The sequence below is a fragment of the Macaca mulatta genome, chromosome 1 (genome assembly GCF_049350105.2).
Source record: "Macaca mulatta isolate MMU2019108-1 chromosome 1, T2T-MMU8v2.0, whole genome shotgun sequence".
NCBI lineage: Eukaryota > Metazoa > Chordata > Mammalia > Primates > Cercopithecidae > Macaca > Macaca mulatta.
Genome location: NC_133406.1, coordinates 194,143,890 through 194,161,137, shown reverse-complemented (window position 1 = coordinate 194,161,137; position 17,248 = coordinate 194,143,890). Strand labels below are relative to the sequence as shown.

The window sequence follows — 17,248 nt, the reverse complement described above, 5'->3', positions numbered from 1 at the left end:
GGTGAGAATGGTGCTGCAATGTTATCCTGAGGGCAACTGGGACCTATTTTCAGAGTGGGCCTTGTAAGATCTTAAAAGGATTGCCCAGGCTGCAGGGAAGAGGTTGAGTTGGAGGAGTGGAGGCCAAGCCAAAGAGGCCAGTGAGGAGGCCGATGAGCTAACAGAGAGAGGTCCTTAGGCAGGCAGGAGGCCTGAGGGTCCGAGGTGGGAGATATGAAGGAGCAGAACCACCTGCAGGCAGTGCGTGTGGTTAAGAATGTGGTCACTGGTGTTGGACTGCCTGGGTCCAACTTTGCCACTTACTGGCTGTGTATCCTTGGGCGAAGAGGAGCTCTCTGTGCCTCAGTGTCGTCTTCTGCTGTGAAACGAGAAAACGATGTGACCTACCTCTTAGGGTTGTTGCAAGGGGTAATATGAGTTATTATATATTTAAAATTTTTAATTTACAATTTTCTTGGAGACAGGGTCTCATCTGTCATCCAGGCTGGAGTGCAGCGGCACGATCATAGCTCACTGCAGCCTCGAACTCCTGGCCTCAAGAAATCCTCCCAACCCGGCCTCCCAAAACTCATTATAGGCAATGAGTGATGATATGTAGTGTTTGGAATAGGGCCTGGCACTGTTAAGTGTTAGAACACATCCTAGTATGATTATGTTAGCTAGCATAACTATTATCAGAACTTGGATGTGAGGGAGGACCTGGGGTGATTCTGAGGTTTGTTGCTTTGGTGACATGCATGTCATCGATTGGGAATTTCAAGAAGAACAGATTTGGCTGTAAAAAGGTGAGTCCTGGGGAGTCCGTGTATATGTGGGTGTAGGTAAAGGGGTCTGAGTCCTGGCGGAAGAGAGGCCTGGGTTAGAGAAACAGGTGGTCTGCGTATCCTTGGGGTGCATCTGGCTGCCGAGGTCACCCATGGAGAGTGGGCAGGCAGGGAGAGAAAAGGTCACACCCCGAGGAACACCAACACTTCAGGAAACTGAGAAGGAGCCACCTGAGGGTGGGAGGAGGCCAGCAGAGTCGGGGGCATAGAGAGCTTCGGGAGGGAAAGTGTCAGGCGCTGCTGAGGAATGAGATGAAGACTAACCTGAATCCATAAGATTTAGTGACCGAGAAGTCTTCGCGCGCTTGGTGAGAAGGGGCGCAGTGCAGAGGGGAGGACTGGGTGATTGGAGGAACGAAAGAGGGCAGACTGGAGCCAGGGGATCCTAACCTCCCAGAGAAATTTATTTGCCTCCACCTTCTCCCACCTCCAGGACCAAGAAAAGCCCACTGTGACATCTTCCTGCCCAACTCATACTCCAGCTTGGAGGCATCGGGATCTCCACCAGAGCTGAGGGGGCAAGAGGAAGAGAACTTTGCCTTCCTGAGTGCCTGCTGCATGTCACACCTGCCCAGGACCGCAGTTCTGAGGGGCTGGTATCAGGCCTCCCCTCATATCCTGAAGGACAGGGCTCAGAGCAGCTGAGGGTCTGACTCAGGATTGACTCCTAGTCCTTCCCTCTCTGAGGAAATGTAGGCCATGGGAGGGGCAGGGGTCCATCTCCAGTTACCCAGCTGACCAAGGGCATGGCCAAGATGATGCCAACTCTCTTGCCACCCACTCGGGCTGAACTTCACTTCCATAACCTCCAGCCTCATGATGTCATGAATGGAGTCACCCCCACTCCAGTTGTGACCCTTCTGAAGAGCAGCATGAAGGGGCAGGCCCCTCTCCATGCCAGGCCCTGGGCTGGCCACTGGGGGCAGAGGCAGAGGAGAACATCGTGCCCTTGGAGGGTTTTCATGACAACCTGGAGACACAGCAGATGCTTTCAGTGCTAAGCACGAGTGCCGGAACATGTACTGAGCGACACAGACGTGTGTGCAGCTGTGTGTGTAGGGGAGTATGAGGTGTCATGTGGAGTGTGTGGGAGTGAGCCTTAGCGGGTCCATCTTTGAAATCTGCCTACTCCATCTCATCTCTGCAGGAGCCAGCCCTGGACCCCCAGCCAATCCTGGAGCTGCCCCTGGCAGAGCTGGCCCAGCAGCTTCGGACTGAAGAGCTGAGTCTGGAGAGTGTCCTCTGTAGCTACTTAGAGCAGGTGGTGGCCAGGGCACACGGTCCAAGCCAGGGGCTCTGGGCTGGAGTGGTGGATGTCACCTGTCATTGTTTTACTCAGAGGAGTGGGGGGCAGGTGTAACTCTGCCACTGACTTATGAGGTGGCACATGCCACAGTCACCTCAGGGTGGTAGGAGGGGCCAGAGCAACCGAGTGCCCTGCTTTGGTCCTGGCCTCACCTGGGGCTGTCGTCTGCTGTCTTCACTGTTGTTCAGGCACTGAAGGTGCACCAGGAGGTGAACTACCTGATGGATTTCCTGGGGGAATGTAAGGAGGAACTGCAGGCATTGAAGAAGCTTAAGACGAGTGACAGAGGTCTTCTCTATGGGGTCCCCATGAGCCTCAAGGACACCTATGACTGCATGGTGAGCATGGGGTGTACATGCACATGAATGTGCATATGCACGCGTGTGCCACCAGCTTGGAGCTCTGTGTGACACTGGGGAGCTCAGTGTGTGATACTGGCGAGTCATTTAAAACTGCACAGCTACAAAGTGGCAAACTGAGATTTAAACCCAGAATTTGGGCTCCAAACCCCAAATTCTCAGCCACCACACTCTTTTGCCATCCATGAAGTGCCGTGCTTGTGTCCCCAAGGGTGTGAGAGTGTGTGTGAGTGGGGGTGGAGTGGGGCTGAAAATCAGCCAGCTGGGTGGTTCCCCCTTGACCCTCATGGCTGGAGGTAATGTTCCTTCCCTGCAGGGCCATGACTCTACTTGCCTCCTGGCCCAGTTCCCGGAGAAGCCTGCAACCAAGGACGGAGTCATTGTGAAAGTGCTCAAGGCCCAAGGAGCCATCCCCTTTGTTCAGACCAACATCCCACAGACACTGCTCAGGTCTCTGAAGCGGGCTAGCTGGGATCTGGGCTGGGATAAGCCCAGGGCTGAAACAGCTCTTTAAAGTCCCATTTCAGGGCAGAGGGTGAGGAGGGGGCTAGTCATGCAGACTTCAGAGACCAGGGTTCTTGGGCCAGCCCTTTCTGTCCCTGGGGCTGAATTCCTTTATCGTAGAACATGTGGATGGACTCCACAGTCTATAAGGGCCCTTCGGGCTCCAAGGTTCTGTAAAGCTACACTCTGTTTCTATCCCAGTTTCTCTCTCAGATTGTTCTATTTCTATCCAGCCTTCTCTCTTTGATTGTTCTCCCCATCACTTATTCTCTCCCTTCCCTACTCAGCCTGTAGAGCATCTATGTTTCGTGAGGAACATGTTCTCAGTTCTGATGGCAGAGCTGTGGGCTCTTTGGTCCTAATACTAGGAGTCATGGCTGGTGTCTGATCTTGGTCTTTCTTGCAGCAGCGGCCCCTCACTCCAGCTGGAAGGGAGTCCAGGAAGCCTCAGCCTTAGGGAGGAGCTCATGGAGCCCAGGAAGCCCTGGGGTCAACTCTGGAGGGTGGTTGGCCCCCATATGGGGAGGGGTCTGCCCAGTGAGGCTTTCACTCTCAGCTCCTTTTCTTCTGCTTCCCTTAGCTTTGAGTGCAGCAACCCCATCTATGGCCAGACGTTGAACCCACTGAACTTAAAGAAGACGTGTGGGGGCTCCTGAGGGGGAGAGGGAGCTCTGATGGCAGAAAGAGGGTCCATCCTAGACATGGGTACTGACACAGGTGACAGCATCTGCATATCAGCCAGCTTCTGTGGTGTTTATGGCCTCTGGACCACAGGTTCCCACCTCAGGTACCCATTGATGGTGGTGGTGGGGTGGGTTTGGACCTGCCTAGAGGAACTAGGGGAAGTAGAGGGGTCTGCTCCTCCCATCAACTTTCATCTACCCAGCTCAGTACTAGGGGAAGTGGATAGGAGGGCTTCAAATAACTCCTGCAGTAGCCATGCCAAACATACCATGTTTTGTCCAGGCAGCAGCAATGTAATTAATGTAGAAGTAATTAATGACCTTCCACTCATTAATCCATCAGTTCATTAATTCATTAATCAATACAACTCTCCATCCACATACCCCTTCTCTTACTCACTCATCAATCTGTCCATTTATCTATCTATCTGTCCGTCATCCATTCAACTACCACGTGGTCATCATCTCAGTCTCTATCCATCAATTAATTTTACCATTCAATGACTATTTATTTAAAAGATTTTTATTGAGTATTTACTGTGTCAGACATAACAGTTCCTTGGGTACTAGCTACTTGGGTAGCCCTTGAAAAACTTACACACACCCTTCCTTCCAACCATTTATTTATCCATCCATCTTTCCATCCATCCATTTGTGTATCCATCCGTCTATCAATCCACATTTGTATCCATCCATCCATCCATCCATCCATCCATCCATCCATCCATCCATCCATCCATCCACCCATTCATCGTGTATGCATGCATGCATGCATCCACCCATCTCTCAACTCCACTCTGTGTACCCACACCATGGCACCTATACTGGGGACACAGACACTCTTGGACCCAGCCCCTGCCCCTGCCCCTGCTGTGCTCTTAGACACAGAAATGACTTAGTCAGAAAGTGATCAGGTCTCTAAGAGAGGGTCAGAGCTTGTGGGAATGCACAAGAGGAAGCTGACATTTTCTTCAACAGAGATTTATTAAAAGCTTATACTCTTGACTTTCAGAGCAGGGCAAGGGAAGGGAAGGATTCCTGGAGGAGGCAGCATTTGAGCGTGGTTTTGAGGGCTGGACATGCAGAGATGATGTGGCGTCTAGAAGGCTGTAAGATAGTGTGTAAGTGGCTGACCTTGCCTGCAGCAATATGCACGTATGGAAGGGCTAGAAGGGGAAGCCATGGAGAGTTAGAGCCTTGAAAGGCAGTCAAAGAGATCAGACTTTATGCTGTGAGCAGTAGAGAGTCACGGAAGGTTGAAGCAGCTCCTATTTTTCTGGGCTGCACCCTGGGGGAGCTCAAGCCTCCTGGCACCCCGGCACCTCCCTTCACATGCTGAGCTGTGAGAGTGTTTTGCAGCTACACTGGAATTGCCTCTGCCATCAAGGGGAGAAAATTGGGTAAGTCCTGGTCTGTGCCTGTGGTCACCCCATTTAAAGATGAACCTGCCCGTCTTTCTCCCAAGGACATTTTGCTCAGCTTATATCTCCAGACAGATCAGCCCCACAGATGATGACTGGGAGAGGGACTGCATGGTTCCCACCCGGCCTCCCCTTGTCCAGTGACTCTTGGCCCTCTGAGAAGGGCTTCTGTCCTGCTATCTAGCTTTAATCTCTTCCTTTGTCTTGACCATGACCCTGGAACCCACCCTCTGAGACCAGGCAGTTGGGATGCCCAGGGCAGAACAAATGAGAGCTGCTGGCTGGGTGCGGTGGCTCACATCTGTAATCGCAGGACTTTGGGAGGCTGAGGCAGGCAGATGACTTGAGGTCAGGAATTCGAGACCAGTCTGGCCAACATGGTGAAATCCCGTCTCTACTAAAAATACAAAAATTAGCCAGGTGTGGTGGCGAGCACCTGTAATCCCAGCTACTGGGGAGGCTGAGGCAGGAGAATTGCTTGAACCGAGGAGGCGGAGGTTGCAGTGAGCAGAGATCATGCCACTGCACTCCAGCCTGGGTGACAGAGGAAAACTTCGTCTCAAACAACAACAACAACAAACAAACAAAATGAGAGGTGCCTGCTTCTCTCCCCTCCTCTTTGTGCAGTGACTACAGTGGCGGTCCCCATGGCGTGGGACGTGGAGAGCCTGGCGCTGTGCCTGCGAACCCTGCTGAGTGAAGACATGTACCGACTGGACCCCACTGTGCCCCGGATGCCCTTCAGGGAGGAGGTAAGCCAGGTGGGAGAGCAGAACTGGGAGTTTCCTTGCCCCCTACCATCATTCCTCCCTGACCTGTCTGCCATCTCACCTTCCCAGGTGAAGACCCCCTTACCCACCCCAGGCTACAGTGAGTGAGAAGCCCACATGCTCAGTCCAGTTTGTTTCCTGCCCCTGCTGGAGGCCAGCTGCTTTGGCCTCTTGGCTATCTGGAGCCATAGCTGTAAGTGCCCCCAAAGAGGGCCTCCAGTGCCATATACTCAACCCATGCAGGCAGAATACTCAGCAAGTGTGGTTCAGAGGATGTGGCATCCAGTTAAGCTAGGCTTTTAACCCTCTAGGTAACCCTGGCCAAGTCACATCTCTTCTCTAGGCCTTAACCTCCCCATCAGTACAATAAAGAGGTTAGGCTGGGAGATCACTCCACACCCTTCTGTCTACAGCAGCCTTCATTTATTCGTTAATTCATTCAACAACATTTGCTTGTACCAGCTGTGTGCCAGGCTCAATGTGTCTCATCCTAACACTCTACAGAATGAGCAGTGCTCCTCCCATTTACAGCTGGGGAGGCTGAGGGGAAGTGAAATGACTTGCCTATGATCATGTAGTTAGTAACTGGTAGAGCTGGCTTTGAACCCAGCAGAACCCTCTCCATAGGGCAGTTTCTGTCTACCTCCTGGCAATGTCTGTTCCTCCGATTCCCTACACCCCTCCTAGCATTATCAACCTGAGATCATTGTATATCATCCATGATTTGCCCCTACAAACATGCAGTGTGTGATGGGTGAGGGGTGGCAGCCTTTCTGGCAGCACCTCACTTCCTAGGACTAGGGGCCCTCCACCCCAGACCCTAGTCTGGGTATTTGCCCCTATGATCTCCATCCTCATCTTCTCCTAACATTTCTCTAGCTTAAAGATATTTTTGTCTATGCATGACTTACTCACCTGCCCACCCACTCAACTCCAACCATCCATTCATCCACTCACCCACATATGCATTCAACCCTCTGCCCACCCAGCTACCCACCATCTCATACATACATCCACCCACCCACCCAGGAGTCAGTCTACCATCTATCTACTATCCACCCCATCCGCCCAATCACCTATCGCATCTATTTCTCCTTCTTCCAGGGGGTTCCCCAGAGCACCTAGAGCCTGGAGAGCATATAGGGAGGCTCCCGCAGGTCTTGGGGTGTCCACGTGGATTCCCCCCTTGGTGAGGACAGCTGTAGACCAAGGCCCTGCCCTTAAAGTCTGGTTCCTGGAGACAGTGGGGCCACCTTGGCCCCAGCCCAGTCTCTCCTCTGAGCTCCACCCAGCCCCTTGTGCCCCCAGGTTTATACCAGTAACCAGCCCCTTCGAATCGGCTACTATGAATCAGATGGTTACATCCAGCCATCCCCTAGCATGGCCAGGGCTGTGCAGCCACCTCTTGGCTGCCCCAGGATGCATGACACCAGATAGTTTCACCTGGTCCTGGGTGAGAGAGAGGCCAAGCCAGTGCGAGGATGCTGGGCAGGGCCATCCTTGGAGACAAAGGTGGCTACATCTGAGTTTGAGGTGCTGAGATAATTGTGTTTCCCCTGTGCTTCCTGGAGAAGACTGATGGGGTGGAGGTGGGGATAGGGTGAGCCCTACCCTGTAAGGAAGGCATCAAGCTTTTGTGTCTTCTTCCTTCAGGGGTGGAGATTCAGGAACTCACTCCTGTAATTCCTTTAGCTTGGGTCTCTGTTGCCTCCATCAAGGGGCTGTAAGGAGCTTTCTGTCTCCAAAATCCCCACCCTAGCCTTACCCCCACCTCCCCTGCCTCCAGTGGCTTGTCCTGGCCTCACTTCCCCTTTGAGATTCTACAATGTGATCTTGCGCTAGCCTTTTAAATTCCCTGGGCTTGTTTTCTACCCAATGGGGTGGCTGTGAAGATTAAATGTGGTTCCATAGATAAAGCACTTGGCATGCTGGCTGGGTCACAGTGAAGCGTGAAGGAAATGAGGGCTGCTCTCGTTCTGTTCTGTCGCATCTGTGTGTGGGGTGAGGGAGTGGGGTGGCAGGAGAGCGACCAGTGACACAGGCCTCCCATGCATGCTGAGGCACTGAGCTGGACGGAGATGCACCAGATGATGTGGCATCCCTCTTGAAATCTTGGGGGATACAGAGACAGAGAACCAGGCAGGGTTGGGGAAGCTCCGGATCCTGACTCTGCCTCTGCCTCCCCAGGTTATCCCCTTCTCCATCCCCCGGGCAGAGTGTGCCATCAAAGACTTATATGCAGGGGGGATGTTTACTGATGGAGGGGCCACTCTTCTAGAGAAGCTGTACATTATCTGCTGGGACTCAGGGGTGGGGCATGGTGGAAACAAGGTAGGGGAGGGGGCTGGAGCCAACCTGAGTCCCAGGAGGGAAACTGGGGGCCTGGGCTGGGATGGCTCTGGCTAACAGTGTGACCTTATGCAGCAAGCCACCCACTGCGCCTGTCTTTAGGATGCACCTGTTCCGGGGGTGGGGCTGAGAGCAGAAGCGCATCTTTGGGTTTGGCCTTCTTCTTGTCTACAGAGTAGAAGTTGGTTGGCTGTGGGGGCAGGCCATTGGCTAAAGGCTGTGATTGACCCATCTGTGACTGGTTCCTCAGAGAGGGGGACATTGTGGATCCTAGCGTAAAGGGCATGGTCAACCAGCTCTGCCTGCCAGACCCTGTCAAGTGTTTCTTGGCCTGGTTCCCAAGGTACATAGTAAATGCGGGCCCTGGTTAGGGAGGGCTTTGGAAGGGCAGGGGCACAGGGAGTAGGAAGGGCTCAGAAAGCAGAGGGAGCCCACAGAAGGAGAGGAAGTGGGGTCAGAGAGAAGGATGAGACCCAGAGAATGGTGGTAGCTCAGAGAGGGGTTCAAAATGGGGAAGAAGAATGAAGGGCTGGGTAGACGGTGGCTCCTGTCTGTAATCCCAGTACTTTGGGAGGCCAAGGTAGGAAGATCACTTGAGCCCAGGAGTTTGAGACCAGCCTGGGCAACACAGTGACACTCCATTCTCTAAAAAGAATGGGGAAAAAAAAAAAACACAACTAGCTGGGCATGGTGGTGCATGCCTGTGGTCCCAGCTACTCAGGAGGCTGAGGTGGGAGGATTGCTTGAGCCCAGAAGGTGAAGGCTGCAGTGAGCTGAGATTGTGCACTGCACTCCAGCTTGGGTGACAAGTAAGACTCTGTCTAAAAAAAAATTAATTAAAAAAAATAGTGAAAGAAGGGGATGGGGCTAAAAGAGTAGGGTGCTCACAGAGAGGGGAGGGGGTTTCAGAGAGGAGGCTCAGAAAGGGGGAAGGGCATTTGGAGGGCTGCAGGGCTGGTGTGAGCTCGGAGAAGCTCAGGGCTTGGTGAAGTGGTGTAGGCTTGTTGAGGATCGGAGGGTTCCATGTCAGTGTGTTGATTCATGCCACCCTTCTTGGACCCCCTCCCGGGCAGGCTGGCTGTTTCCCTGTGGGTTCTGAAGTTGAACTCACCATCTCATCCCCCTCTAGGATCCCCGAACTAGCCAGCATCTTGAAGAGATTCGTGGAGTGGGGTGAGTCTCCCTAGGGCCAGCTTCTACCCACAAGGGTTGTCCATGGGATGGTGGGAATTGAGGAGGGGCATGTGGCTAGAGTTGGTGTCCACTTAGAGGGGGAACTATTTAGATTTTGGACTTTAATTAGTGTTTTAAGATTATGCCTGACATTAGCGTTATATTGAGACTTTTGATTGGTGTTGGGACTTGATTTGGAGTGAAGATCTGAATTAAGGCCGGGTGTGGTGGCTCATGCCTGTGATCCCAGCACTTTGGGAGGCCGAACGGGAAGGATCATTTGAGGCCAGGGATTTAAGACCAGCCAGGACAACATGATGAAACCTGTCCCTACTAAAAATACAAAAATCAGCAGGTGTGATGGCACGTGCCTGTATCCCAGCTACTCGGGAGGCTGAGGCATGAGAATCATTTGAACCCAGGAGGTGGAGGTTGCAGTGAGCCAAGATGGTGCCACTGTACTCTAGCCTGGGTGATAGAGAGAGACTCCGTCTCAAGGAAAAAAAAAAATTCTGAATTAAGGCTAAACTAGGTTGAGGTAAAGTGTGGCGCTGAAGTTGAGATTAGGTTTTATTTGGGGTTGGGCTTAAGACTGAGGCTGGGGTTGCAGTCGGTTTGGGTTGGGGTTGGGGCAAAGATAGATTTGGAAGTGGGTTGGGACTGAGGTTGGAGTTGGGGTGGGGCTAGAGTTAGGGTTAGAGATGAGGTTGGGAGAGGATTCTGGTGTGGGCTTGGGTTTGCTGTTGGGCTTGGCCTGGTGGGGTTGGTGTTGAGATGCTGGGCAGAATTGGGTTGGAGTGGCCTGAGGGCTAACTGGGTGCCTCACAGATTAGGGTAAGGAGCCTGTGGCCTTTGAGGGAGCCCCTGAGTTCCTGCGACCGGTGGAATGAAGGGTGGATTGACCAGAGGATGTGTACTCTTGGGGACCTTGGGCAGGCAAGATGTCTTGGCCAGGGGACAAGACACAGGGTCACTCCCATCCCATCAGTTGATTTGCAGTGTGCACTGAGGCCTTGGGTGCCATGTCCCCATTTGCATAAAAGGGGTCCCTCCCATGCTGACCTTTGAATTTCTCAGAGTCTTCCTCGTTCTTTCAGGACACCCAAGAAACTGCGGGAGCAGCACACAGCAGTGGAGGTAATGCATGCCTGGGAAGACCTTGAGGGGCTGCTGGAGCCGGGGCTGCAGACACCTGGGTAGTGCCCTGAGTGGTCAGAGTTATGGCCTGGCCTGCAGAGGAGGCCCAACTGGACCTGGGTGGGGGCGCTTGGTGACCTCAGAAGTTATTCTAGTCTATCTCCCTAGAGCATTGTCCGCAAATCCTTGTGACCTGAGATTCAGCTTCCCATTCCTTCACCTCTGTCCCTGGGAAGACCCTGAACCTCCACAGGTATCTCAGGCCAAAGCTCATAGCCTGAGACTTCCTCCTGGTGTGCAACTCAGTGCTGCCTGGCAGCATCTGACCTTGTCTGGCAAACAGTAACCCCTGCTCGTCCTAGCCTTCCCACCCCTCACTGTCCCTGCAGGAATATCAGCAAGAGTTCATAGCCAAGTGGAGGTCCCTGGACCTGGATGTGCTGCTGGTGCCAGTTCTGGGCTCTGCCTTCTATATAGGCTCTTCCTCCCTAGCACAGTGGGTCCTGGTGGGGTTGAGACTGGGAGTCCAGGACTCCTGAGTCCTGCCCTAGCCTCTGTGATCTTGCTCTCTGTCTCCATTCACTTTTTAAAAATATTTCTTAAATTGAGATAAAAGTCAGATAACACAAATTCACTATTTTAAAGTGTACAATTAAGTGGTTTTTAGTATTTCAAAATGTTGTGCAACCACCACCATTGTAAAATGTCTGAACATTTCTGTCACCCTGAAAGGAAAACTTGTACCTGTTAGCAATTTCCATTCACTTTGAACCATATGGAAGTATAATTCACACGCAATAAAATTCACCGATTTTAAGTGTAATTTGATGAATTTTGACAAATGTATACAGTTGTATAACCACCACTATAATCAGAAATACAGAATATATTTTTAGAATTTATAGGATATATATTCCATCACCCCCAAATTTCCCTCATGTTTCTGCAGTACACTCTATCCCTAACCCCAGCACCCACCGATCTGCTTTCTGTCACCATAGTTTTGCCTTTTCTAGAATTTCATACAAATGGAATCAAAGGGTATGAAGCTTTTGTGTTTGGCTTCTTCCACTTAGCACATCCATTTACTCCTTTTTTTTTTTTTTTTTTTTTGAGACAGAGTCTTGGTCTGTCACCCAGGCTGGAGTGCAGTGGCACAATCTCGACTCACTGCAACCTCCTCTGCCTCCTGGTTTCAAGTAATTCTCCTGCCTCAGCCTCCCAAGTAGCTGGAATTACAGGTATGTGCACCACTATGACTGGCTAATTTTTGTATTTTTAGTAGAGACACGGTTGTGCCATGTTGGCCAGGCTGGTCTTGAACTCCCAACCTCAGGTGATCCACCCACCTCAGCCTCCCAAAGTGCTGGCATTACAGGCGTGAGCCACCCTGCCCGGCCCATCCATTTACTCTTAACATGTTCTCTGCTGCCCCACTTCAAAAGCTGTCTTCAGCCCAGCCTGCCCAAAACATGGGCTCAGGACAGGGTAGTATCTGGGGCATCCCTGGGTCCCATGCAGAGGTGCTGGTCTCCAAGGTGCTGCCCAAGGCAGGATGAAACTCAGTTCCAAATCCGAACCTGACTCCTCTCCCCTGACCTTAAGAACATGTCCTCCTGGGTCCCCCCACCGTGGCCAGCCAAAAGGCGCATCCCACGCCTGACTCTCCCTACACACTGCTGGCTGCTGCCGAAGAGCTGTCCTTTCAACTCCAGGTGGCGCTGTACACCCCTACTATCTTGAAGTCCGGTGCACAGGAAGGCATGGGCTGAATCCTCTGCCATCCACTAGCTGTGTAGCCTTGGAAAAGGCCCTAATCCTGCCGCCTCGATTTCCTCACTTGTACACAGTCAATAGTAATCCCCACCTCACAGAGTGGAGAGGATTCAAGGAATCAGCAATGTGATGAGGCCAGCACAGTGTCTGGCACTAAGTAAGGCTTCTGCAATGCAGATTCCCTCCTTCCCTTCACCCTGGGGAGAGCCTGAGGCCATTGTCAAGATGACTCCTGACGCAAACTGGCTGCTCCGAGCCCAGAGCGCTGAAGTTCCCAGAAGGACCGGGAGGGGGCGCCCACCCACATTCTTCTGCAGCTGAGTCTGCGCTGACGATTTCCTGGGCTTTTCTGGATCTTCCTGCAGAAAGCCAGTCTTACATGACCCTGTACAACCTCCTGGACTTTCCCGCGGGCGCGGTGCCTGTCAGGACGAGGGGAAACTGGCCTTCTACAAGGGGTACTACGGAGATAGTTCTGACAAAAATTTCTCGGAGGTCAGTTTCCTTCTCCGAGCCTCTCCCGCAGCGGGGACTAACCAGGGCTGGTTCTATCCGGGTTGGGGCCCGTGGCGGGTGGTGGTGGAGAGAGTAGGGCGGGGCTGGTGTTTACCCTTCGGCACTTATGCTACTTTCACCCCAACCCTGAGGACACATCATTTGACCTTCATGACAGCCCCACCCATGTCAGGGGAGAAAACTTTGCAAAACCAGTGGTTTTCTTTGCATTTCTTCTTCTCCTCCTCCTCCTCCTCCTCCTACTCCTTCCTCCTCCTCCTCCTCCTGCTCCTTCCTCCTCCTCCTCCTTCTCCTCCTTCTCCTTCTCCTCCTTCCTCCTCCTCCTCCTTCTCCTTCTCTTCCTTCCTCCTCCTCCTCCTTCTCCTTCTCTTCCTTCCTCCTCCTCCTCCTTCTCCTTCTCCTCCTTCCTCCTCCTCCTTCCTCCTCTTCCTCCTCCTCCTTCTCCTTCTTCCTCCTCCTCTTCTTCCTTCTCCTTCTCCTCCTTCCTCCTCCTCCTCCTTCTCTTTCTCCTCCTCCTTCTCCTCCTCCTTCTCCTTCTCCTCCTTCTTCTCCTCCTTCCTCCTCCTCCTCCTTCTCCTCCTTCCTCCTCCTTCTCCTTCTCCTCCTTCCTCCTCCTCTTCCTTCTCCTTCTCCTCCTTCCTCCTCCTCCTCCTTCTCCTCATTCCTCCTCCTCCTCCTTCTCCTCCTTCCTCCTCCTTCTCCTTCTTCCTCCTCCTCCTTCCTCCTCCTTCTCCTTCTCCTCCTTCCTCCTCCTCCTCCTTCTCCTTCTCCTCCTTGCTCCTCCTCCTCCTTCTCCTCCTTCCTCCTCCTCCTCCTTCTCCTCCTTCCTCCTCCTCCTCCTTCTCCTCCTTCCTCCTCCTCCTCCTCCTCCTTCTCTTCCTTCCTCCTCCTCCTCCTCCTTCTCCTTCTCCTCCTTCCTCCTCCTCCTTCCTCCTCCTCCTCTTCTTCCTTCTCCTTCTCCTCCTTCCTCCTCCTCCTCCTCCTCTTTCTCTTCCTCCTCCTCCTCCTCCTCCTTCTCCTTCTCCTCCTTCTCCTTCTCCTCCTTCCTCCTCCTCCTCCTTCTCCTTCTCCTCCTTCCTCCTCCTCCTCCTTCCCCTCCTTCCTCCTCCTCCTCCTTCTCCTCCTTCCTCCTCCTCCTCCTTCTCCTTCCTCCTCCTTCTTCCTCCTCCTCCTCCTTCCTCCTCCTCCTTCTCCTCCTTCCTCCTCCTCCTCCTTCCTCCTCCTCCTTCTCCTCCTTCTTCCTCCTCCTCCTTCTCCTCCTTCCTCCTCCTTCTCCTTCTCCTCCTTCCTCCTCCTCCTCCTCCTTCCTCCTCCTCTTCCTTCTCCTCCTTCCTCCTCCTCCTCCTCCTTCTCCTCCTTCCTCCTCCTCCTTCTCCTTCTCCTTCTCCTCCTTGCTCCTCCTCCTCCTTCTCCTCCTTCCTCCTCCTTCTCCTTCTCCTCCTTCCTCCTCCTCCTCTTCCTTCTCCTTCTCCTTCACCTTCTTTTTTGAGATAGAGTCTTGCTCTATCGCCCAGGCTGGAGTGCAGTGGCACAATCTCGGCTCACTGCAACCTCTGCCTCTTGGGTTCAAGTGATTCTCCTGCCTCAGCCTCCCAAGTAGCTGGGACTACAGGCATGCACCACCACACTCGGCTAATTTTTGTAACTTTAGTAGAGACGGAGTTTCACCATGTTGGCCAGGCTGGTCTCAAACTTCTGGCCTCAAGTGATCCGCCTGCCTCGGCCTCCCAAAGTGCTGGGATTACAGGTGTGAGCCATTGCGCCTGGACTTCTTTGCATTGCTGTAGGTAAAAATGATCGCAGAGGCAGGGAGGGCAGAGCAGGGCAAAAGCCACTGGTTATGAGCTTACTGTGTATCTGCTCTGGATATGACCTCTCTTGGGACCTCTGCTTCTTCACCAGGAAAATGGGAATAAAAACATCTACTTTGTAGGGTTGTGCTAAAGGTTACTTAATTTGAAAAAGAGAATGAAGCAATTTGCATAAGGTCTTATGTGTAGGAAGTGTTCAATAAATACTATGATTAGTAAGTCAAAGGTGGTTTCATGAAAGAAAATATTACCAAATATTTAACGGCAGGGTCTAAAATAACACACCTGACTTTGGTGAGAGAGAGAAGAAGATAGAGGAAGAGAAAGAGGCCGACTCTGAAACATATGCACGTATCTGAGTCAGACATTAAGTAACTTACTTTTTCTGGAAATTGATTTTAGTACTAGAGTTACCCAGTGGAACTGCTGACCTGAATTCTGAGAAAATAACAATAATGACACTATCTCATGTGTCTTGAGCACTTACTCTGTTCCAGGAGCTGTTTAAAAGTGCCATGTATAAATATTAAATCATTAAATTCCATAAGTCTCCTGTGAGGTTTTTTAAATGAGGAAAATGGAGGCACAGACAGATTAAGGGACAGGGCCAAAGCCACACAGCCAATTGAAGTGGAGGAGCTAGGACTTGAAGGAGGTGATCTGACTCCAGAGACAAAGGCAAATAAGGCCTCAAATGATATCATCAGAAGGCAAAGAAAACAGGTTTGAATTCCTAAAAGGATGTTTGGATTTCATGGCGGGGACTCAGGCTTGGCCCCCGTGTTCCTGGGCCTGTTTTGGGCCAAGGCAATGCTTTCACTGTGGAAGGGTAACCAGGCTATGGATCAGGGATTAGCACGCTCTTCTTTCTCTTGCTTGAACATTGGGTGGATGCTCAGCTTTTTCTTTCATCATTATAATCAGCATTCTGCACAGGGAGCAAGTTTTACATGTTAACCCTGGAGCACTATGGACAATAAAATCAGAACAGTCTTTTCAGGTTTCACCAAGAGCTTAGGAAGCCTGGAATTCTGAGAGCTAGATCATCTTTACCTTAATATTGATTGGGAAAGGGATATTTGGACTAAAGCATCACCTAGACCCACCCTTGGTACAGAGGCCCAGAATAGCATGGGTGATGAACAGAGCCAGGCAAGGGGCCTGTGAGCAGGAAGCAGGCTCTGAGTTCCCGACCTTCTCTCCTGGCAGGCAGTGAGAGGATCCATCGGACTTCCGGTGGCTGTGCAGTGCATTGCTTTGCCATGGGAAGAGGAGATATGTCTCCGGTTCATGAAGGAGGTGAACACGTTGGTCAAGAATCAGAGGGGGCCCAAGTGACAGGCTCCTTTAACGGAGTAACAGCTCAAGAAACATGGGGCTGGTTGTGGTGGCTCATACCTGTAATCCCAGCAGTTTGGGAGGCAGAGGCTGGCAGATCACTTGAGGCCACGAGTTTGAGACCAACCTGGGCAACATAGTGAGACCTTCTAAACATTTTCTTGGTGTTACTCCTGTAGCTCCTCACCCAAGTGTCCTCCTGATGCCCCTTCCTTCTCATGAATACCATGTCCTCCTTATGTCTCCTCCTTCTGGAACCCCACCAGGTTCCTTTTATTTGTTGGTCCCTTTGCGTGGATGTTCAGTATTCCTCAGATGGGCCCAGGATGGGGAGCAGCGTGAGGAGCTCAATAAACATTTTCTGACTGGCCCCGGCCTCATAATCTCTGGTCTGGGTGAGGCTGTAACCTCCTGGAGGTCTTCTGCCTCCAGCTGCTTTCCTCCAACTCAGTCCCCCTGATGCTACCCCAGACTGCAGTGGGGAAAGAGCCCCAAACAAAGAGGCTGGAGATCTGGGTCCAAGTCCTGGCTCTGTCCCTGACTTGCTGTGTGATGCTGGGAAGTTCCTTCATCTCTCTGGACCTGAGTTTCCTCATCTGAGTTTCACATTGAGGGGGTTAGATTTGATAAGGTCTGTGGTACCTACCAGCTTGACCATTCTGTGAGCTGTGATTTCTAGGCACTGCCCTGATTAAGAACTTGCCATGATTCCCACTGACGTCTGGAGAGGGCTCCAGAGAGCAAGGCTGAGACAGTGGAACCCAGTCATAGTGGAGCTTGGGTTAGGACCTAGACCCCTGGCTCACAGTTCAGTGCTTTTGCCGCAAAACACCAGTTCCTGGGTCTGACATCAGCATGTCTTCAGGATCCTCCATAGCCTCGTCTCCCATGGCTCCACCACAGCACTGCCTCCTTCCGTTGCCTCAAACTGGAGCCTTCTCACCAGCACAAGCCCACCTTATGCTTCTTCTGGCTCTGTGTCGCTGTTCAGACTGTTCCCTCCACCTGGACCCCATTGCTGTCTTCTCTGTCCTTCAAACCCTGTATCAAATACCACTTTCTCCAGAAAGCCTTTCCTGATCTCTCCAACATAACCCGCCCCCCCCCATTATTTTCCCCTCATCTGAACTCTCTTGAGATTCTCCTCCCATCAAATCTCTCCCTTCCCCCATCCCATTCCTCTTTGTAGCCCTACTTCCGCCAACTATGCAAATTAATGAACTCACTTTTCCCTGTGCTTAATAGCACAGACCTTCTGAAGACAATGCAAAGGAATGGAAT

General features: G+C 52.1%; 2 protein-coding genes across 3 annotated transcripts; both read left to right on the top strand.

Annotated features, from left to right (window-relative positions):
- Positions 1-213: 213 nt before the first annotated feature.
- Positions 214-3,125, top strand: LOC144337576 (vitamin D3 hydroxylase-associated protein-like). Its single transcript, XM_077983209.1, has 4 exons — positions 214-408; positions 1,972-2,085; positions 2,238-2,468; positions 2,806-3,125. Exons 1-4 carry the CDS (start codon positions 214-216, stop codon positions 3,001-3,003), a joined length of 738 nt encoding a protein of 245 aa, XP_077839335.1. The 3' UTR covers positions 3,004-3,125.
- Positions 3,126-3,603: 478 nt separating this feature from the next.
- Positions 3,604-16,337, top strand: LOC708850 (uncharacterized). 2 transcript variants are annotated; one of them, XM_077958757.1, is made up of 7 exons: positions 3,604-3,780; positions 5,725-5,849; positions 9,346-9,389; positions 10,487-10,526; positions 11,647-11,767; positions 12,668-12,797; positions 15,843-16,337. In XM_077958757.1, exons 1-7 carry the CDS (start codon positions 3,750-3,752, stop codon positions 16,105-16,107), a joined length of 756 nt encoding a protein of 251 aa, XP_077814883.1. In that variant the 5' UTR covers positions 3,604-3,749; the 3' UTR covers positions 16,108-16,337. The 2 variants fall into 2 exon arrangements, with proteins under 2 accessions (XP_077814883.1, XP_077814885.1); XM_077958759.1 differs by having other exon boundaries at positions 15,839-16,337.
- The last annotated feature ends 911 nt before the right edge of the window (positions 16,338-17,248 follow it).